We start from the raw sequence: 23763 nt of genomic DNA, 5'->3' as shown, positions 1-23763 counted from the left end.
ATCTACAGAAGAAAAAAAGAAATACTTACAAAGAACATTGAGAGTGCCCTTCTTGTGTGAAGCTTTCTCTGAAAAAATACAAACACATAAAGACAAAAATCTTAAAGGGACAGTTCACTCATTTACTAACCATTGTGTTATCCTTAACCCATATGACTTTCTTTCTTCAGTGGAACACAAAAGGAGAATGTTAGGAACAAACAGCCTCAGTCCTCAGCCTCAGTTTCATTGCATCTTTTTCCATACAATAAAAGTGAAAGGTGACTGAAGATGTCATTCTCATTTTGTGTTCCACAGAAGAAAGAAAGTCATTCAGGTTTGGATCAACATGAAGTCAAGTAAATAATGACAGAATTTTCATTTTTGGGTGACTATCCCTTTAAGCTCAGGGCAAGTGAGCACTACATGTGCCAATGTGTTAGCAACCATTTGCAAAAGTATGGCATAAGCAAGCATGTGCTCTACCAGAGTCTGATTGGCAGAGAGCATGGTAGAGTTGGTATTGCTCTTCTCTCCTCTAATGGGCACTAGCGGCATGGTGCCGAATCTCTGTTTGGATATGTCGGAGGAAGAGTGGCGTCTCATCACAGGTGGGCGCAGGTCATCATTCTGATGGAGGGATTTACTGTTAATTTATAGCTTTGAAAGGTCAATAAATGTTCAGAACCATTTGCTCTATATAAAGGGCATTATACCTGTGATTTAAGTAAATTAGTCATCCAGTCCCATAATTCAGTTTCACAGGAACAGCTGAGGTACCTGTCAGGCCAATAAAAGTGATTATGTTTAGCTATATAGCCATAAATCGATTTGGTACCACCTTCTGTGAAGCCTGTATATAGAATGCAGTATAAAAGGTGTTCTCAGTGCATTAAAAATGTATTCTTAGTGTCTTATTATACATATAAGAATACCTACTGTATTATACCTTGTATTACATTATATCATTGCACAAATAACTGCAAACAGTTATAATGCATACAAATCATCAAGGTATATTTAAAGAGTATAAAGCATTGCACTTGATATATCAAAAGAAATGTTAATTGTGCATTTTAATGCATTATAAAATTCAAATGTACGTTATCAGTCAAAGGTTTGGACACACTTGACTGAATTTGTTTTTCACGATCTTTAAATCCTTTTGATCTAAATGCTTTGGCTTAATTGCTTGTAATTAGTTTTGTAGACAAATAAAAATGGTGTCTGCATTCAAATTTATTTCCAAAGCTAAAATGTTATTTTATTATTGCTTTAATGAAAGAATTTGAATGGATAGTAATGTATAGAGAATTCATAGAATATGTTACCATAGATTCCTATGAATTCTGCTTTATTTCATGTGTAACATTTGAAAATAAGTACTTACATTTGCTGTTTATCCAACATTACTGTAAATCCCCATCTGCAAGTACACACATTAATAGCTTTATTTTTTACTATTACATAAAGTTCGCTCAGGATAATGTTAATTTATTTCTCAAAACAAAATTGTGAGATGTGCATCTTACTTTGTGGGTGGTTTTAGTTTCTTTCTTATCCCCATGTAAACCTTCAAGGTTTTCAGCTGCCACTCTTTTTCAGGCTTGTTGGTCTGTGATGATGGATGGATATGAAAACAAACATTAAACTTTTGCTTTCAGGTATTTGTGCTTTCATTTGTCCAGAAAGCTGTAATTGTTGATGAACTATAAACATACTTTCTTGTCCTTCAACAGGAGTAGTTTGTGGTCTTTGATTTGAAATGATCGCTCCTGGAATTTGTTCCCCTGCAGGAGTTTGGGCGGCTCCTCTCGACACTTCAGAACACCAGACTTCACTATCTCACTCTTGTAGGCTGCCACCCACAACACAGACAACAGATACAATGTCAAAGACTAACAACAATACAGAGGGGATATGCAGTTGATGTGTTTCCTGTGACAAATTATGGTTTTAGAGTCTTATGTTTCAATAATATGTGTTAATTATGCAGGGTCACATGCAATATTCCATCTAAGATGGTTTGAAACAAAAAAAAATTGGTCCCACTTTATATTAGGTGTCTTTAACTACTATGTACTAACATTAAATACATGCAATAAAATGTACTTATTGTGTAACTACATGTTCTGCAAGACTCCCATTTGCTGCTACTGAGGTAGGGGTAGGTTTAGGGTTAGGGTTTAGGGTAAGGGTTGGGTCAGGGTTAGGTTTAGGGGTAAGGTAAAGAGAGTAATTAAAGGGTTAGAGTTAGGGTTAATGTAATTAAATACAGGTACTTTAAATGTAAGTACAATGCAACAACGTGTATGTACATAATAAGTACATTGTATCAAATGCTTAAGTACACACTAGTTAAAGACAACTAATATAAAGTGGGTCCAAAAAATTTATAATTATTATGCATGCATCTTTTGTGACCTTATATTAATTGAGAGGCTACAGTCAATATTTGAATTTATATTTTTAAAAATAATTTATCACTGTTGAAGTGAACTGCAAAAAGGTGAAAAATATGGTGGAGAAAACCAAGTTCAGTTGTTAAAAATACACTTTCCTTAAACATCATCAGCACTTTAGGTTAAATATATACTGTATATATATATATATATATATATATATATATATATATATATATACACTGTGTACATATATACTGTGTACACAGTATATATGTACACGATATATATATACTGTGTACATATATACTGTGTGTGTGTATATATATATATATATATATATATATATATATACACATATACACATACATACACACACAGTATATATATATATATATATATATATATATATATATATATATATATATATATATACACACACACACATATATATATATATGTTGAAGATGAAACAAAAAGTTAAGACATGTTAACTATGTTATTTTCCAACAAAAACATTTTTTTTTAACTCTTGATCATTATTACATTTCTGAAAAAAAAAAAAAAAAAAAAAGTCAGTCCATTGCATGAAATGAATAGGATTTTCACCTGTGAAAATGTCTATAGCCTCTCCTCTGGGCACTTTCTTCACAACTAGATATGCCGAGCTGGGATCGGCCATTTTACACCACTGCAGGGCCTGTTCCAGAACTTTCTCTTTGGGGTGAAGAGGTCGTTCTGCGGAAATGACATTCTGCATTTTACCTATTGTTTTATTCCACACTTCATAAACATTATTTACCCCACAGTATGTGATCTGCTCCCTTTTTTAAGGAACTTGTCAGTATGATTTGACTGTGTCATTTGTATGCATTTTAATTTTACCAAGCTCTCCTTCCTCAATGGCCTCAAAGGCCATCCATACGTCTCTCTCCCCTGCAGGAATATTTCTCATATATAGCACCTGGTTGGTCAGCTCCTCGGCACACATAGTGGGAGACACCTGTGGAGAGCCATAGCAATTAACCATAAAACAAGAAGAATGACTTCATATTGAATGAAAAAATGGTTTTCGTCTGCCATCTTGTGGTTAAGTTGTGCAACAGCAACTTTCTGTTTTCTTTACACAGAGACACAGTAAATAACAGTTCTCCTTTATAAGCTTCTATAGAGGCATCCTGGATTTTTAGTAAAGAAAAATGCCCTTACTTTCAGAGTGATGCAGCAATCTGGTATCTTTTCCTCTAGATAAACTTCAATAATCAAGTCCCCAGCCTGCGAGAGCTGCAAATGTCATAGAAAAAGATTGCATCGTAAGCTGATACTTTTGTTTTGTACTATCAACACCAGGTAAGCAGGTTATTTTACCTGTGTGTCTCTCCAGGTAGTAATCAGACTGATTTCTAGTTCAATCTGTGTTTGGTGCTCTTCATCGATCTGAGCAAATACAAAAAAAATAAGGTCAATTTAAAATGACAAATAACAATTAATAAAACATTTTTTATCAATTTATATTTTTATATAACTGCATTCTACTATCAAAAAAGTACCAAGAAAGTACAATGGTACTACCATGAATTTCTGAGCATTTTTGGAGTACCATGTTAATACAATGGTGCTGTACTTGAAAATGGCAATCGTTCATTACGGTGGTATATATTAAAGTATGGCGGTATTTGATCATGGTACTACTAAAGTACTTTCTTCTTAGGGTGTTTTATACAGTAAATTAGCATTTCACTTTTAGGAAAAGTGACTTGCAGTGCTTCCAAGGTATAAATTTTATCAGTTTGCGCCTTGCTCTACCAGTTGAGCTACAGGAACGTTTGTTATCATCATGCTCTGAAGTAATCTACTTACATCAAATATATACAAGTAGTTGTCAATTAGGTCTTCTATGATCTTGACCTCATGTTCTCCTTTCCCATCAGTCTGAAACAGGCTTGGAGCGAACAGCAGTGACAGGTTCTTAGTGCACATTTGATTCAGGTCAGCACACTTTTGTACCCTAAGATAAAGAGGAAGAGAGAGGCAAAGGGAAAGAGCAGGAGTGAGAGTGCTGCTATAATGACCAAAAACAGACTTCTAAAGGTCAGGCAGAATCAGACCTGTAGAGGTGACTAATGAGTGTTGATAGAGTCGTTCTGTTAACCCGTGGTAAACCTCGAATCAGCTCTTTATATCTGTCCAGACGCTGTGTCTTTTGAGGTATCTCTGCATATAGGCATAAGAAATCACTTAGTGAACTATTCAAAATGAGATGCTCAGTCATTTGAAACAAATCTATTAACATCTTCCAATTTAGAAACATTTAAATTCATGAAATGTATTGCACTAACTGGCAGCTTCCCTCCAGAAGGGGTGGAGATCAGCCATGAATATGGGGTCGTCAATCTCCCGGAAGAACCTCTTCAGTACATCAGTTACGTCCTCTATGAAGTTGTCTCCAATACGGAGTTTCACATTGCGTGCATCCTTTCGGAACTCTTCCATCAAAAGGTTGATTCTAGACTGTGCCCCATTTTTCCTGTATATACCCTCATGTCCCAAGCCTGTATTTGTGAGATGGATATCACTTGTTAAAGGGATAGTTCAGCCAAAATTGACAATTCTCTCATTATTTACTCACCCTCATGCCATCCCAGATGAGTATGACTTCCTGTCTTCTGCTGAACACAAATGAAGATTTTTAGAAAAATATTTTATCTCTGTAGGTCCACACAATGCAAGTGAATGGTGGCCAGAACTTTGAAGGTCCAAAAAGCATATAAAAGCTGCATAAAAGTAATCCATATGACTCCAGTGGTTAAATCCATATCTTCTGACACAATATGATGGGTGTAGGTAAGAAACATAGCAATATTACTAACATTCTCCTCCCTGCCCAAAAGGTGGCACTATGCATGAAGAATGTGAATCACAAAAAATGAAAGACGACGAATGAGAAAGTGAAGATTTATAGTAAAAAAGGAGTTAAATATTGATCTGTTTCTGACCCACACCTTTCACATCACTTCCGAAGATATGGATTTAACCATTGGAGTGTACCTTTATGCTGCCTTTATATGTGCTTTTAGGACCTTCAAAGTTCTGGTCACCATTCACTTGCATTGTATGGACCTACAGAGCTGAAATATTTTTCAGAAAATCTTTGTTTGTGTTCAGCACAAGAGAAAAGTCATACACATCTGGGATGGCATGAGGGTGAGTAAATGATGAGAGAATTTTCATTTTTGGGTCAACTATACCTTTTATATTGTTGGTATTAGTCATATTATAGATTTAAGCAGAGTCTGTCTTCTCACCATATTGGGTTATGAAGGCAATGCAGCTGTCTACAATGATGGGGATGTCATTTCTGCTGAGCTGCTGATCTTTAAGGGTGTTTCCTTTCCCTCCTGCAGCCTTCTGAATGTCTGTGTACCACAGAGAGAAATCTGTCCTGCCCATGCCCTGCAGGTGCACAGTCCTACAGACACAGTCAACCATAAAATGACATTGAATTATAAGAAATGGAGACTATTAATGCTTTGCCTGCATCAAAAATCTCAATTTAAAATTAATTTAAAGGAATTGTGAAAATAAAAGTCATTTCTGGTTTGGAACAATATGAGGGTGAGTAAATCATGACAGAATTTTTATTTTGGGTTAAACTATCCATTTAAATGTTGCTTGGGTGTGTGAAGAGGTAACTGAAAGAGGTCGACATGAAACAGTATTCACAAACCAAGTATTTCCAAGTGAAACAGGAGAGCGAGACTTAAATTTAACCATCTGGAATTAACTGAATCATGAAAAGTGGCCTATATATGACAGGTCACTGAAACAGAGAGGTTGAAAAATAAGAAGGTTTGGTGTTAAAAGTTAAGTTGTTTCAGAAGCGGAGCTAGTTTGATAAAAGATTACGAAGACAGAGTGTATTAAGAATATAAATAGGCTCATTTTTATTTCATGTTGACGTTTAAGTGGATAAATGAGTATTTGAAGAATTTAAAGACCCACCTTCCTTTCTCAACAAGAACTAGAATGTCCTTCTTCTCATGGTTCTCGGTTTCTGATACAATGCCTTGATTTATAAACCAAGACAGAGATAGATAAGTAAAAAGATATTTTATTTATCCCCAAGGGTAAATTTAGAAGCATTATTATATCTGAAATACTATATTAGTGACAGTGATTGAGGTAACAGACTCACTGAGCTCCTGTAGGCGTTTTAGGTTTATAATGTCCTCGGCGGCTCCATCGTTTCCAGGGCAGATGAACAGGTTGGACTTTTGTAGAACAAAGAAGCCTTCTTTCCACTGCTGGGGATCGAGCATGGCCTTGTAGCGCAGCATGCCCACTCGCTCGAACTCTCGCGCCAGAAGGCAGTGACAGCTGAGAGGTGTGATGGCCTGCCGGAAATCAAAAACCAAGGCAAGATCTAATGCACTGGTGTGCCAAGCTATTTCCTGTGTACAGAAATTACAGCTTGACTGATTAATATTTACCTTCCCTATTGCTCTCGCCCAACTGTGCAATGCTTCCGGAGTTTCCAGGCCAAACTGAACCAGTTTATCAGATGTTAGGTACAGTTCAAAAGTGAATCGAAATCTAAAATTCAAAACAAAAAATGAATAAGGGAATGTTAGAACTTCATGATGTAGGATATTCTGATAATTTGTAGTAATATACAGTAAATGTGAAATATGGTGACTTGTCACACACTTGTTGGTAAGGCCACTGTTGTTGCAGGAGTCTGGTCTGCTGACTCCTAAACAAATGATATCTTTAACATGGATCTTTGTACTGGGCTCATGACATCTGTCAGACTCATAAAAGAGAATGGACTTCTCCACTGAACACCAGTATTTTTGAAAATCTGCTGAAAAAAATAAATAAAAAAAGGTATTAAAAATAAAAAACAAACTGCTAAAAAAACAAAGATAATATACTGTATATAACATTTTTAATATATAAAAGCAGCATTTAAAGGTGTAATATTTTTTTTGCCAATGTGTGAACAGCTTGTAACACAACTTAAAAAATGAGCCCTTCCCGGACTTGCTAGTTTGCCTATTAAAGCCTGTAGTCTGATTTTCGTGCGAAGGGAGCGGGTCGCTTTTGCCGGGAAAATCCAAAGGATGTGACGTTTATGCACGCTCCCGAGAGCCTTGCCTCAGACAGTAGCCTCTCTTCCATTATTCAACAGCGACAACAAACTGCAACACAAAATCAAGCAAACGCCCGGCTCCCAGGACAACACCGACTCCTACACAAACTCAGAGTAAGCCAAAAAAACAAAAAAACATTTATTTACTGACTTACAGCAGGAACGTGATCATGGTCGAGCGAAAACTAGAGTTACACATCAGCAGGGTATTTGATTCCTGGAGGGACCTTCGTTCGGTTTTGGGGATCAAAACAGACCCTGAATTGACGTTCTTCTTATTGGACAGGTAAGCTTTCATAATTGCAAAGCATGTGAAATATAGTGCCATAAGGATTGATCTGTGTCATTTTAGCTAACTTGATCTTGCCTGCTAACGCTGACGCTACCTTGCTTCGTAACTTTCAAATAATTTCAACGATCTTCTCTTTATACTAAAAGTCAGGTTAATGTCAATGTTAATCTGTAATTATTCAGCAAGGTAAACTACAATAACACATGAAATGAATGCTAGACAATGTTCAAGATAATGCAAAAAGCTCCATTCATTAGTGTAACGTAACTTGGTTATACAGAAAATTTATACATTCTATTATTATAAAACAATAGTGCATCGATATATCAAAATGACAGTTGTGATGGAATCACATCAATACTGAATTGTGTTAACATATTTATAATGTACAGTCTATTTTATAAACAGCTACTGTCATCATCCACCAAATTTAGCTAACAGCTATTGATAAAGCTGGCTAGCTAGCTAACACCAACATAGGCTATCGAATAAATGCAGTCAATGTATCATGCAAAGAAAAGTGATTACTTCAAACTACAGTCTCACATAGTCAGACCTATATCCACACTTTGTTTTAGCCCTGTTCCAGCACTGGAGAGTCAAATATAATATACAGTCTCAAAGTTTGTAGTAAAACAATCATAACTGTGTAATTTGAATTATGCTACCTCATCTGTCAGCATGATGCCGGTGAATCACGTTCAGCCTCTTTGTACGTTACGTCATTGTTTTGGTCGATGCTCGCTCGCGTCCCTTTGGAGTGTGTGCGCGAGCACGAGCAACAGGTAGCAGGCTGCAGTTCACTTAATGGCCACAAGTGTCATTAATAACAAGGATTTCTGAATCTTACATACCTTACACCTTTTATTAAAGGTGCACTAAGTAATTGTTAAAGGGTTAGTTCACCCAAAAATGAAAATTCTCTCATCATTTACTCACCCTCATGCCATCCTAGATATGTATGACTTTCTTTCTTCTACAGAACACAAACAAAGATTTTAAGAGAATATCTCAACTCTGTTGGTCTATTCAATGAATGGCGGCCAGAACTTTGAAACTCCAAAAGGCACATTAAGGCAGCATAAAAGTAATCCATACGACTCCAGTGGGTTAATATCTATCTTCACAGCGATATGATAAGTCTGGGTGAGAAACAGATCAATATTTAAGTTCTTTTTTCCTATAAATTCTCCTCCTTGCCCAGAAGGTAGCGATATCCATGAAGAATGTGAATTGCCAAAAACAAAAGAAGAAGAACTCCTCTGAGAAAAGAGAGATGAGGAAAGTGAAAGCAGAGTGGTAATTAAAAAGGACTTAAATATTGATTTGTTCACCTATCATAATTACTGGAGTCCTATGAATTACTTTTATGCTGCCTTTATGTGCTTTTTAGAGCTTCAAAGGTCTGGTCACCATTCACTTGCATTGTATGGACATACAGATCTGAGATATGTTTCAAAAACTCTTTGTTTGTGTTCAGCAGAAGAAAGTCATACACATCTGGGATGTCTTGAGGGTGAGTAAATGATGAGAGAATTTTCATTTTTGGGTAAACTAAACCTGTTTTGCTGGATGATACGATGTTTTCATTACTAATGCCATTTTACAATATGTATTGTGAACGGCGCTATAAATATTTTATTGAATTGAACTGAATTGTGATTAGTGTTCAGCTGGTCATGTGATCTCAACATGGCAGACATCATGAGGGGGTGACCTACCTTGTTTGTTTCTGGTTTTAAAATAGGTATATCTAGGCCACTGATGACTGGGAGTGTGCATTATTTAAAATATATCTATCAAAAGTACTACTGATTTACAGGTCTTTAAGAGTTTTTTTTACGTTGATTTTGAAAATGACTGTGCAAATTTAACGTAATATTTGCATAATATTATACTACCACCATGTTCTAAAATGTATTAGACAGTATGGCCCAGCTGTGTGGGTACTGACAGGCATCTGTTTTTAGTAAAGAAGTACATTCTGCTCCAAAACCACTGCCAAGGCTTGTGCTGCCTACCGTCTCTGGTTCTGCGAGATAATGTCCCTTTGTTCAAGGAGCCTGACTTGTAGAGGTAGCCAGAGTACAGGATGGGCTGCATGATCTCATCATAAACACAGGAATCTGAATCAAAATAAGAATAACATGATACAAGTTGCATTAAATTATTTCATTGTTAAAGGTGAAGTATGTATTTGATTGCTGTTGAAGTACTTTCTCCAATAGTAACTACAAGTAAGCCTTTCGTAGATGGGCTTTCCTGAAAAGTGTAACAACTGTGGTTCTGTGGCACTATTAAATCATTACTGGAGCACTCAGACATATCAACTTCTGCTTCAACCAATGCAAAGTTTGGGGCAGGACTACCTGTAAGAAGCCATTTAGCAAGGAATTGACTAGTTTCACCAAATAACGACAGACACTGTAAAGAAAAAGAAACTGCCTTTCGCTATCACCAATCACTAGCACCAAAATCAAAAGCCCTTCCAAAGTACATACAATCAGAGCACATGGTAAAACACAAATAGATATCAGCATCATGTTCACAAAATACAGGATTTTACAAGCTTTCTCAACCATTATGTCTGGCTAGTCACCAACTGTGCTAACATTAGCTTTTTATGTATTAGCTAAATGTTACTGGCTAGCTAGCTTAGAGAAGGGGCTGAAAGAGTATTTGGGAAACCTGTTTGTGAAACATTATTTTGTTTATTTTGCTTGGTGCCGCTTGTAGTGCAGAAATGACATACTTCTCCTTAAAGAAACATTGTTATTACTACTGCTGTGGTGAAGTGGTGAGGCAGAAATTCTGTAGGTGTTTGTGATGTCAGTGGCATTGTGTTCATACCTGCAGACTGTGTGTATGAGTAATGTGGGGACTGACGCTTATTGTTTCCATTAGCATCAGAGAGTCGAGCGGCCTCGGCTTCTGCAAAAATCTGAGTGACCGTTTTCAGCAATTTCTGCTCGGTCATGGCGGTGCACAACACCTGCAGGGCAAACACATACACACATAAATGCACACGCACTTAAACAAATGCACCACTAACAGCACATTCAGCCAAAGGACATTCAATTTTCAATCCTCAAAAATCCATCTATGCAGCGTAGTGCTTTTATTAGCTTTCTTTAATTATTTACAATTCACAGCACATCCATCGGCCTGTTCCGGGGGCACATAGGTAGCCTGGATAAACAAATGATAGCCAGGGTAAAGTTCTGAGAAAGAATAATACACACTAATCTTGGCTTGACCGTTGGCATAATACTTAGATGGCTCTGGCTATATTAAGAAAGGATGTCCTTGCTGCCCCAGTGGAGACTAAACTTAATATCCTCTTTTGAAGCAAAGGCATCACTGGCAGAAATGGCCAATGCAATAGATTACAGTAATTCTCTTTTAAAGAACTATTCTGAATATATTTCAAAATATTGTGTTTGTTGCAGCAGTTTAAGAGGAAATGCATTTATTGTGCAAAGTGTTGCAGCTATGTGGTATTGAAAACATCTGACGAAAACCTTACCTCACTGTCATCAATGCAAAATGTTGTGCACATAGGTTTGTACAAAGGTTTAAGTCACTAATATCTGTGTTAGCATGCTAACAGGGTTCCCACATTTTTGACCAATGAATTTCCATGAGTTTTCCTAGACCTTTCCAGTCATTCGTGAATATTAAATAATGATGTTTTAAATGATTTTAGAGATTATGCTCACAAACAGCAGTTTCTAGCTGATTAAATATTTTTGAGCGGAGCATAAGTAGTAATAATTTTATAGACTACAGGAGTTCTCAGGATTTTCACAGGATTTTTCCAGGCCTAGAAATCACAATTTCAAAATTCCCTGATATTTCCCTGATGTTTAAAGGGGCCACATCCTACATTTTTGTAGCATTTTCTTTGTACTTTGAAATCCATTTATAATGCTAGTTAAGGTTGGATACACCAACAACATGTAATTTTATTTTACATGTAAATTTTTCCACCTTCTGTCTGACCCTCAGAATTATCAGGCTGTTTTTGCAACTTAGACTAATTTGATCTTTGTTATGATTGGCTAACCTTCCAAGGTTGCTGGAAAATGAACAGGTGTTGATATGCAAAGGAGGGTAAAGTGTTTGGTATCATTGTAAAAAGATCATTTCAAAAATGTTTTCTCCCAATTTGGAATGCCCAATTCCCAATGTGCTTTTAAGCCCTTGTGGTCGCGTAGTGATTCGCCTCAGTCCGGGTGGCGGAGGACGAATCCCAGCTGCCTCCGACGCATCTTATCACGTGGCTTGTTGAGCACGTTGCCACGGAGACATGGCGCATGTGGAGGCTTCATGCCATCCACTGTGGCATCCACGCTCAACTCACCACGCGCCCCACCAAGAACTAACCACATTATAGTGACCACGAGGAGGTTACCCTACGTGAGTCTACCCTCCCTAGCAACCGGGCCAATTTGGTTGCTTAGGAGACCTGCCTGGAGTCAATAATGAACTGGAGTCACTCAGCACGCCCTGGGATTTGAAATAGTAAACTAGCGAACTCCAAGGGTGGTAGCCAGCGTCTTTACCACTGAGCTACCTATTTAATTATACAGAATATGATAAATTCTGTAACTCTCAGCCTAAGAAACTGCTGAAAAATTACAAAATAATTGAGCCAAAAATGTACTTTTTTTAACCATATTTTAAATTATATATCTCTGGGCGTAAATAAGGTGGCTCCAAAAACTGCTTTTGTTTTGTTCCAAATCATGTCAACTGTTTCTCAGAAAATGTTTGTGTTGCTATGACAAAGCAATTAAAAGTTATAACATTATATTACAAATATAATTGATCATAGTGTCCAAAAACATCTCCATGTGTCCAAAAGTCTCTCCAAACAAATAAAATATAATAATTGTACATAAAAACTAATTACACATGCAAAAACAACAATGACTAAAGGTATGCATAGCATGGAGACATGATTTTAGTAATGAGATTTCACAGAATGACTCCATGAGTCACTGAGACTCTGAGACAGTGTAATTTACATGGCGCCATCTCCTGGTGGCCATATGTAGCATTGTGCTTCGTGTGGATTATCTAATGATCTATGCATCCAATTACCTTGTGTGTGGGCTCATTTGAAATATAATCACCTTCTCTAAATAAATGGTATATTTTATGTATTTTGTGAAGTTTTAAGTGAAAACACGGCATGCAAGTAACACTAACATAATTGTTAAAGGCATATTCTTAGCTATTACTCCCTATGTTTTCATCTGTGAGTAAAACAAATAGACTGGTTGCATTCTATTCTTTGAGAGCTTTACAAAAACATATGACACATGGCTATTTGAGCAATTTGATGTTTTAACTGATTGCTAAAATGTGTACAGTGCAATTTTTTTTTTATAAATTATCAAAACGGAACACTCCTGATTTGTCTACAAATATCAAAGCACTTGTTCAGTGTTGGTCATAATGCCTGCATGCATTGGAAAGTAAAGCTTCTAAGCTTTCAAACGATACCTATTTTGGGTCAAGACTGTAGTTTTGTTTTTCTCCACCGGCAGGCCCATCCAAGCTTAAAGGGTTAAAAATACTTTATGTAGTTCAAACAAAAAAATTACTTGAATACACCTCTTCTATGATGAAAATATTTTTAATTTCTGAGTCAAAGTCAGGGGCTTAAAGTAAAAAAAAAAATGTCATGTGGTGTAAGTGTCCAGAAACAGTAAAAAAAAAAGAGTCTGATTAAAAGCTGAAATTCTTGAAAAAATAAATATTGGCATGAGTAGTGCAGATAATATTTTATTATTATTTTAAAAATTGCAGTGAAACAACGTTGTTTAAAAATATGATTAATATTTGGAAAACTTTTGTCCACCAAATCAGTCATGTGGTGAAACCAACATGTAGCCATTTTGTTGTCAATTTAAAAAAAAAATAAAACTGAGAGGAACCCTTTAGACCCTCAAGACTGTTTGTGAAGTTTAAAAACCAAAATCATTATTTTACCATATAATTAAATATCAATTTAGAAATTTGTATGAAAAGGCACATTTTGTTCAGGTCATTTGGTGTAACCCTGAAAAAAATGTCTTGATTCTCGATTCAAAATTCATGATATTTGTAACAAAAAAAAAAAAAAAAAAAAAAAAAAAAAAGTGTACCTTGAAAAATACTTTGAAAACTTTTTAAATTAATGATTACTTGATGGTTACACCACATGACATTTTTAAAGTCATTAAATACATTTTTGTAGAAAACTTTTTTCAAAAATTTGTGTAATCAACATGGACACAACTATTAAATTTCTACAAACTTGACGTGTTTCAAACTAGATTTTTAAAATATTTTATACATTTTTTATCACCTTGGACAACGTCATTTGTCAATGACCCTTTTGCAGTTGAACTATTTTATTTAAAAAAAGCAAGGAAAATTGTTTTTCCACAATGTTTTGCCATTTTAAGTACAAAACACTTACAATGTATAATTATGGATTTTTGTGAAGGATCAAATTAATGGACTACATAAAGTTTTGTATTGCATCCAATACTTTGCATTTACCTTTAGCAGTTCTTCCTGGCTGCTAAAACTAGGATGAGGGTGACGGTATCTGCCCTCACGATATTTGTGGGTGATAAATTCTTTCCGCTGTTCTGGGGAGGCATCACAGTCCAGTTCCTCAATCACAGGAAGCCTGGCTGCCCAGAATTCATTGGCACTATCATTGCCAAGCATTATGAAGAGCTAGAACACATGAGGGTAGAGGTTCAAATTAGTCTCATTTGTAACAGACCTTGTGAAAAAAGTGATAAAAATCAGTGGGGCGAAATATCAGGATCTTTTCACACAAAGACCTGTCTCAAAACCATTCACAACTCATGACAAATCCTACCTGAACAATCTCATTGCTCCACACACTGGTGTCTAGTTTCAGACTCTGCACTTTCGACACCATTGTGCCAAGACCTCGGTGCTGGCCTGCAGGCAAACAGAACAAAAGAGGCACCACATCACTCTCCACGCACCATTCACTCTGTTTGTCCCACAATGACTTCCTGATATCGTGCCTCTGAGCCACTGTTATCTGTAGTGTGTAAGGCACGGAGGACCTCTCATGAACTCTCAAATGAGTTTACAGGCTCTTAATACCATCTGTATCAATCCAAGACACTGCACTGCCGTCGCACATGTTGGCTAGATACTATTTAAATAATGAACGACTAAGGGGCAAATTCACTTAATAGGTTCGCCACTTTTGTGCAAGATATTTCTTATTCTTTTACCACTTGCAATCCAGTTTAGCCAGGTGCTTAATGCGCTGAAATAGTGCAGCAAAGTGAGTATTTAAATTAAGCCATTGTCATTCTTTACAGCATAAACAAGCCTATTTTATGTGTATATTAAGCTTAGATTCACAACTTAACTATAGGGACCCTTTCACAGACTGTAATGACGCACTTCCATCTTATTTAGCAGCGTTTATCTAGACAGATGTATTTAAATATTTAAAATGTTTGAATTATTTAATCTAAATTTATAACAATAATTTTTGTGTTATATTATCCTTCCCTTAAAAAAAAACAAAAAACAAATACAGCTGCTGAGGAAGTGACAGTAAATTTGGCATCTTTCTCTCTTTTGACTGCCTTAATCCATCGCTCTCTATTTTTTTTACTTATTTTGGAAAGTTGTAAAAGTGGGTTATTTCTTTTGCTATTGGAGCAAATGGGAATATACACCATAAAAAAAATTCTGTAATTTTAACGGTAAAAGACTGTAAACATTCTACGGGTAATTACCTTAAAATAATCTGTAAAAAATTATGAAATTTTACGGAAAATATTGTAAAAAAAAAAAAAACTTTTTAGATGTAAAAAGTATAATTTTACAGTATAATTAATGTTAAAAATGTATATTATGTTAAACAAGAGAGTGCATGTTCTTTTACGGTAAATTATTGGTAAAATTATGGTAAAAAAAACAATAAATGGGCTGTCCCAGAATTCCCTGTGTGACCAGTCACATTTCATAATATTTTATGGGAATAGTTACAGTATGTTTCTTCTTATTTTTAATATCAGTTATATACTTTGGGGTGTTCTGTGTTATATTTGATGTAGTTTAGTTAGTGTTTATTGCATTATTGTAATGTCACATGTGTTACCCTGTTTGTATGAGTGACACTGTTCACACTGTCTCTTAATGTATACGGGTCATTGCTCCTGGAAGGGCCGCTATTGATTAACTTTGTCATCATGTGCCTTTCTGCAATTACTACAGTGATTAACAATACATTATAAAGTGAAAAGCAGATTTTTATAGTTCCAGAATATTAGTGTATCAAGTTTATATTATTTAATAATATAAATGGTAATGACCTGTAAAATATACAGGCATGAAAATTACATCCCATAAAGCCTGAAACATGGTCACTGTATTTTTAATGATAAATGTTTGGCTGTCACAGTCTGGCCTGACTGTATGTCTATCTTATCTGAGTATTTTCCTGTGTTTGTTTTGTCTCTCACTCTCTCTTGTGTCTTGCAGGTGCCACGTGGAGAGCGCCAGCTCCGTTATCCGGGCAAAAGCTCGTTCTCCAATTAACTATCATTGGCGGCACCTGCTCCCTATCTACCTTTCCCTACTTAAGTCCCACTTGTGTTCTGTCCTATGCTGAATTGTTTAGTTTGTTAGTTGGTCTGTATGTGTCCTGTCTGTCGGTTTGGCTAAAATAGCCCTTGGTCAGTTCCTGGAGACTAGTGATATTTAGTTTGTTTCATTTGACTTTTTCTCCATTGTGAGAATTTTTGTTGTATTTTGTTTCTATAAATAAAAACTTTATTTTGACTTCCATATCTGCGTTTGGGTCCTGCCTCTCTGCCATAGTGTGACATTGGCAACCACAGCTGCCGGTAGTTTACCGTCAATTAAAAAAAAAAAAAAAAAAAACATTTAGTGTAGAAATCATATATGTTGTGGTCTCCAATTCAATGCTATAAAAGTTTACCGTACTATAGTTTACTTCTGCGTTCTAGATCCGGAAATGTGAAAAGGGTCCATTTGCCTAGCACAATTAATGTTGTGGAAAACAAGCGTTAAATGGAATTTTCTTAAGAGCAGATGTTTGTGTATATTTTATATTGATCACAGTAGCAGTAATTCATCAGTGATTGAGAACAGCATTATAAATCCAAACATGTAGTAATTTCAGCACTATACAAGATTGTGCCGTGCAAATTGCATACAACATAATTATATTTTGGCCATGTTTGCGCTGCTAACTGATTTGCATAATTCCTTTCGTGAATTGGGTGCTAAAACAATGCAGACAGCATGTGTAAATAACACTATCAGTGGGCAAAACTGTTTTTCAATCCTAGTCTGAAAAAGCTTAGCAAAGCTCATAAGCCATATTCAGTGCTTTATAAGTCAAGATGACATTGACAAATAAGCCATCAAGTTGATAGGATGCTCAGTCACACACACCTGCGCAATTCTTGCAGATAACCACACAGAGATTGATGGATGCCCAGTCTGGATTGATGGCTTTACAGTCTGCGCAAATCTTGTTGGATCTGTTGGACCAGATCTTCTCTGCCACCTCGTAATCAGATAGCGTTTCCGCTATAGATTCCTGCAGGGCCTCCATCCAGTCCCTCTTCTCTCGCTCCGACTCTGCAGTAAAGCTGCAGGCGTGCACAAAATGCTCTTAAAGCTTGAAATCTGTAGATCCTATTAATTGTCCCTAGGTTGGCATGGTTACTTTATGGGAGCAGCCCACTTGATAATTTCCCTACTTTTCTTGGTGTTGAAGTCTAAGTGTGGTATAAAAGGATAGTTCTCCCAAAAATTACAATTGTCATTTTTTACTCACCCATGTCATTCCTAACAAAAATGTTGAGTAATTAATGACAGAATCTTTATTTTTGGGTGAACTGTACTTTTAAATTCAACTAATGAAATTGACTTTATTTCAAGAGCACATTTGGCATTAGTTTATTGAAACCTATTAATGAGATTAATGCAATATTCTAGAATTAGGAATGATATTTGGAAGCAAGTTACTTAATAGAGAAGCACAGTGTGACTTTAACGGTTTACCTGAAGGATTTATAAGGTGTAATGAGATCAAAGCTCCTGCCCTTTCCATCACGTATTGTAGCACCTCTGGCCTCAATTACAGTAATTCCAATCCCATTTTTAAAGCACTGGAAAGCACAAGACACAGAGGCTTAACTTTAAAGTTAAAATAAATAATTATGCATCTTATTTTAGGGCTATTTATGAGAGTATTGTGACATGCTACAGAAAGTTCAGAATACATTTGCAACACCCCAAAAATAAAATTACACAGGAAAGGAGTCACACTACTCAGGAAATAGACACATTTACCAGAACTTTTCTGCTGTAACAGTAACATTAGTACAGTATGGCACTACCATATAACATGATTAACTAATCACCTGCTCACTCTTGTACAGCCAGATCTGCTCCATTATAATTGCAGTGTAGATCTTTGATTTGGTTCCTTTGAGCTCCAGGAAGCCGCTCTTTTGGCAGTGACTGCCGGGGCCAAAACGCGGGTAGCCAAAAACCAGCTGTTCCTTGACTCGCTCTTGTAATGTGCTGCACCATGTGCTTCTCTGGACTGCAAGGAGACATAAAAGCAGTATTATTGGGGGCCTGGGTAGCTCAGCGAGTCAAGACACTGACTACCACCCCTAGAGTCGCGAGTTCGAATCCAGGGCATGCTGAGTGACTCCAGCCAGGTCTCCTAAGCAACCAAATTGGCCTGGTTGCTAAAGAGGGTAGAGTAACATGGGGTAACCTCCTCGTGATCGCTAAAATGTGGTTCTCGTGTGTGGTGATTTGTGCATGGATGCCGTGGAGAATAGCGTGAAGCCTCCACAAGCACTATGTCTCCGCGGTAACGCGCTCAACAAGCCACGTGATAAAATGTGCGGATTGATGGTCTCAGACACGGAGGCAACTGAAATTCGTCCTCCGCCACCCGGATTGAGGCGTGTCACTACGCCATCATGAGGACTTAAAGCACATTGGGCATTCCGAATTGGGAAGAAAAGGGGAGAGAAAAAAAAAAAAAGCATGATTATTATCTGATTCTTTGCACCAAATAACATTTCAAATAAACCAGGGCTGTCAATTTAACCCAATTTAATTTAGCACGATTATTATATGAAAAATAACACGTTGAAAAAAAGATGCTCTTTTGCGCTCGAAGACAGCTGGGCCAAGCACAACAGAATGCGAGGATCTCGAGGTTCAACGTTTTAAATGCCATTTAACTTCATACAGCATTCTAAAAACACAGCGCTTATATCTAGAGATGCTTGAAACTAGTGAAATGTGATGCAATCAAAGTGAGATGCTCTGAAATTGTTCGTCTTACGCATGAGTACATAAACCAACACAAAAATAGCTCACACAAATGTAGTGGAAATAAAACAATCCTTTGACTTTTAAGCCACTTTTTGTATTGTAGAAATGTTTAAAGCTTAAGTATGTAACTTTTTCAGTGTAAATATACAGTATTTTCTTCCATCCCAACTTAATATGCAGAGACAACTAGAAGACATAAATAGTATATTATCTCGAAAACCATTAACACTGTGTCTCTGTGGCTCTATGGAAATTCCTGTGTTTGTTTTGAGTAACCAGCTTAGACCCACCCCAACAATGTTACTCAACCATTGGCAGGAGTTGGGGGCGGGACTTTCTCTTTGTTTGATCAATGGCACTTAAGGAGCATATTCAGAAAGACAAATACTGTGCTTTTAGATTTCTCAGAAGGGAGAGAATACTATTTAATAATATCATGGCAGGCGTTTCCAAAGTCAAAGTAAAATTCTCTAATCATCTGCCCTGGAGCACTAACAAAAAAGCACTAAAAGAACATGGTACCATTGTTAACTGTTTTTTTTTTTTTTTTTTTTTTTTTTTCAAAGTACCACTGTATTTATGAAATACCATGTTGCATGAATCTGGTACTCATTCAGTTCCACTGGATATAAATGCCATGGTATTACCATCTGACACTGTACCATTCCAGGATCCACATTGAGATTTCTCTGTTTGTATCAGAAAAAGACAGTTAGCTGTTAAAATGCAATGTTACCATCATTGTCAGCACGGAAGACAAATGTCCTGTGGCTTGTCACAACCTCAAATTTATTGTCTTTGGCTAGGCGGGCCATCTGTATGGCAGCTAAGGGAATCACACCTTTGGGGTAGGCATCCTGAAAGAGAAAGACCATTTGCGTTAGGAATAAGCAGCATATGTGACATCTGGAGACAAACCCCATGGAATGTAGGATTTGTTAAACATTGAAGGTTTTCAGACAGATCAAAGTGCTTAAAGTGGTCATATCATTAGAAATCAAATTTGCCTTTGCCTCTTTTGAAATAAAAGAGTTCACTGTACTATGTAAAGAACTCAAAAACGTCTTGCTCAGACCAAAAAGGTAATTTATTGAAAGCTGCAAAAAAATCTTGTTCTCAAATAGCTGGACATTTGACGTCAGACTCCCAAATTCATGAACACATGGCCACCCACATTTACATGTCACTGACCCCAATTTGGAATTCAGAAACAATCAGTCATGATGATGTTATCTGGAAGAAGTAGGATAGATACTATTACTCCTACACCAGAAGAACAAATGATAAGAGTTAAAAGTGGAAAAATATGTCCACACTTGTTTTGTTTCTGACTGTGTACATATCCTTCTAAAGAAATCACAAGGTCCCTGATCATATCAGTCAGATCTTTACAGTTTATGTGGCATTCTTCAGCACAGATTGTTTTTGTAAATCGGTCACAATGTTATGCAGACTTTGCCCATGTGTAACTGCAGAAAAAACACTGTTAGGGGCCGTTCAGACCGAACAACATGATCACACAGGAAGTCAGCATGTTGTCTCAGAAAGTTCCATCAGCCACATTATGCAGACTCAATGACAAGCACCATCAGACATTTTTGCATTGGCTCAAACGAGTTTACCTTCCCTTTTGGCACAACCACAAGCATGCTGCGTTAGCAGCGTGGGAGACCCAGGTTCACATCCCACACTGAAAACAGGAAGAATTTGCGTTTGCATAATCAGTAACAAGCACAATTCAAAGGTTGCAATTTTCCCCCTAACGTTACATTTTTACTCCACTGATGGTTTGGTTTAGGTTTGAGGTTTGGGGTTTGGGTTGGAGGGTACAGTTTATAAACACATCCCGTACAGCAGAAAACAACTTGCTTTACAACTCGCTTTTGGCGCCCCTCCATGGACATTTCACCCAGAAAATGAAGATTACAACAACAATTACTGCTTTGGCCACTGGGGGCAGTATTTCGATTTTTCGGTAAGCATAGACCGATTTTAGTCAACCTACTGTTTCCGATTTTAATGTGAGATCAGTCTGGACCAAACAAGTTCTTGCACTAAAATGACATTAAATTGTATGATATGACCCCTTTAATCATATACTATAATGATGGCATTGAGTTTGTTCATGTACAAACTTACCTTTTCGCTACCATAGTACATCAAGTTTTTCCCATCAAACTTTACATAGCGTTTCTGGAACACATAGTTTCTACAACACAGAAATAAATATATTATCAGAGTAAACCACTACACTGCAAAGTTCACTCAAACATTTACTCCATAATAGAGAGAGGTGCTGTTCTTGTGAATGAAACAAGAGAATCTAGTGAGATGTCAAACAGAGGACAGGAACAAGCATCTGGACACTCAGACAATGACATGAATAAGGACAAACCGGCTAGAGAGAACAGACAGAGGGTAGAAACAGCCATTGAGGAGAGTGCAGGAGATGCAGAGGCGAGAGGAGACGAGTAGCAGCCCAGATGGGGCGTACCCTTGAGGAGAGAGCTTGTCTAGACAGCCGCTGAGGATTGGTGTCACCCGCTCGGACAGCGAGGTGAAGCTGGCGTAGGGGGAGATGATGTGGTCCTCATCTGCTTCACTGGAGTAGAAGTTATGAGGGAGGGAGAACGAGTGGGAGGCTAGGGAGGGCTCACCCACTGTGCAGTAGCCTGGAGAATCAAGACGCTTGAGCCACGAGTGATTCTGTTGCCTGGAGGAGGAGGAGAGAAGCAATAATGTACAGTAATTTGAATGTGTTACTCTGTAACCCATGATGATACCCCCTCACATCAAATGATCCCATTCCTTTAAGAAAAAAGCGAGATGTTTCTAATGCTGTTTTTTTTTTTTTTTCAGTAAATTGAAGAACTCACTTTCCTGAACATGCTTACTAAGGCAACTAAAAATCTGATTTTGCCATATACAACCCTTTTTAACTTCACATAATCCTAGAAGTTATTAAAGGCTAGAAGCTCTCCTAACAAGATCAACATATTCTAAGATAGACAAAATGAAGCATAAAATGGTTTCTTGACCAAGTGCAAACACTGATTCCTCTTTATCCAAGATTGTTTTTTGTGTCACTGTGATTAACAGTTGGACATAACACTTTGGGAATACCAAACTTTCTGATTTATTTTATAGTATCTGTTATTACTTATTTTAACTCTCATGGAAATACTTTCACTTACCCTTGATCTTTTAGTTTGCCTTCATTATTCGTAGTTCCAGTCTTTCCCTCAATTTTGGTCCTTTCAACCTAAGCACAATCATAAATATATGATCATAATAATAATAATTATTATTATTAAATAATTATATCTAAAATTATTAATAAATAATAATATTTTAAATAATAATTTTATTATTATTAATAGCGATATCCCAATACCATTTTTTAAGAATGAGTACCGATACTTTGCTTTTAGTACTCGCCGATACAGAGTCCGATACCTGTTTTTTTCTGAACTTCATGTAAGCAGATTATTTACATTTTATCATCAAAATGATGTTTACATAAATAAATTCTTTAAAACTTTAATCAAATTAAAGTATAACAATTAATTTTCAACACAATCCTAAATACAACATTGGAGTTATTTTTGTCAAATAAAGTGCTGCAAAACAGAGCATCACAGGTGTGAGATATTGCTTAAATATAATACAATTACTATTGATTTATTATTAGTAGTAATAGTAGTAGTACAACAGTGAATATTACATAACTATACAGTAGTGATCTATTTCTGTTATACTTTTTTCATTTAAATTGAGCTTTTATTTTGGCGGAGCTTTTATTTTGAAGTGTTTCTGTGTTGTTATGACCAAGGAGCTCTGGCAAAATGACAGCAGCTTCCCGATCTGGAAAAGCCGGTCGCTACATGACTCAAAGTGATTATTAAACCGCAAAAGGCTACTATTTAAATAAATAAATATGTAGTCTGTATATGACTTGCGTTAAAATGTGAATTAGCGCTCTGCCTGCTGTCATCTGCAACAAACTGGGCATGCGATGCTCATAAAAGTGTTTTCCATGTATGAACCTAGGATCTCTTAAAGGTATTAGCATTTTTGTCAGCGAAACACCAGCACTCACATTTAAAACTCTGCACATGCAAACTATATATTTAATCACATTAAATTGCAGCTTTTGCTGTTAAATAATCTCAATAGAATATGATGTGATTTTAATTTGTGGGCTGAATGTTAACGTAATGACATTTGTACGTCAGATGGTATCGGTTTTTGGTATCTGAGCATTTTTACAAGTACCAGTACATGAGTTTCGGACCCAATTCTGATACCAGTATCGGTATCGGGATATCTCTCATTATTATTAGTAGTAGTAGTAGTAGTATAAAATAATCTCTTCAAATAATTTATTCAAGTATTTAATAAATAATTATTTCAAAAGTATTTTAAGTTTTAAGTAGTTCTAGTAAATAAAGTTCAGTTAAAGCTGAAGCATGTAATTTCTGTGCCACTAGCACCACCAAACGAAATTGCAAAAATACTCTTTGTTTTCAAAACAGCTTTCTGAA

The 23763-nt window shown here is 36.4% G+C and overlaps 1 protein-coding gene across 2 annotated transcripts in view; it reads right to left on the bottom strand.

Annotated features, from left to right (window-relative positions):
• The window catches only part of LOC127413015 (arf-GAP with Rho-GAP domain, ANK repeat and PH domain-containing protein 3-like), a 42633-nt gene that overhangs the window by 3433 nt on the left and 15437 nt on the right, over positions 1–23763 (bottom strand). Inside the window, exons 5-33 of one of the 2 annotated variants that reach the window (XM_051649790.1) lie at positions 22414–22481; positions 21714–21932; positions 21359–21428; positions 19956–20076; positions 18283–18467; positions 17921–18027; positions 17306–17505; positions 14712–14797; positions 14381–14563; positions 10676–10817; positions 9847–9951; positions 7089–7245; positions 6872–6974; positions 6577–6775; positions 6384–6447; positions 5687–5850; positions 4721–4933; positions 4490–4595; positions 4242–4389; positions 3750–3818; positions 3591–3665; positions 3267–3384; positions 2991–3119; positions 1701–1837; positions 1512–1594; positions 1370–1405; positions 696–759; positions 466–609; positions 30–68 (exon numbers count right to left, since the gene is read on the bottom strand). In XM_051649790.1, coding sequence (XP_051505750.1) covers positions 30–68; positions 466–609; positions 696–759; positions 1370–1405; positions 1512–1594; positions 1701–1837; positions 2991–3119; positions 3267–3384; positions 3591–3665; positions 3750–3818; positions 4242–4389; positions 4490–4595; positions 4721–4933; positions 5687–5850; positions 6384–6447; positions 6577–6775; positions 6872–6974; positions 7089–7245; positions 9847–9951; positions 10676–10817; positions 14381–14563; positions 14712–14797; positions 17306–17505; positions 17921–18027; positions 18283–18467; positions 19956–20076; positions 21359–21428; positions 21714–21932; positions 22414–22481 — 3534 coding nt within the window. The remainder of the gene's footprint in view (positions 1–29; positions 69–465; positions 610–695; positions 760–1369; positions 1406–1511; positions 1595–1700; positions 1838–2990; positions 3120–3266; positions 3385–3590; positions 3666–3749; positions 3819–4241; positions 4390–4489; positions 4596–4720; positions 4934–5686; positions 5851–6383; positions 6448–6576; positions 6776–6871; positions 6975–7088; positions 7246–9846; positions 9952–10675; positions 10818–14380; positions 14564–14711; positions 14798–17305; positions 17506–17920; positions 18028–18282; positions 18468–19955; positions 20077–21358; positions 21429–21713; positions 21933–22413; positions 22482–23763) is intronic. The other variant, XM_051649791.1, reaches the window with a different exon arrangement.

Source organism: Myxocyprinus asiaticus, chromosome 22 (genome assembly GCF_019703515.2).
Source record: "Myxocyprinus asiaticus isolate MX2 ecotype Aquarium Trade chromosome 22, UBuf_Myxa_2, whole genome shotgun sequence".
NCBI lineage: Eukaryota > Metazoa > Chordata > Actinopteri > Cypriniformes > Catostomidae > Myxocyprinus > Myxocyprinus asiaticus.
The sequence above is the reverse complement of the archived record's forward strand: the minus strand, read 5'-3'. Positions and strand labels throughout refer to the sequence as shown.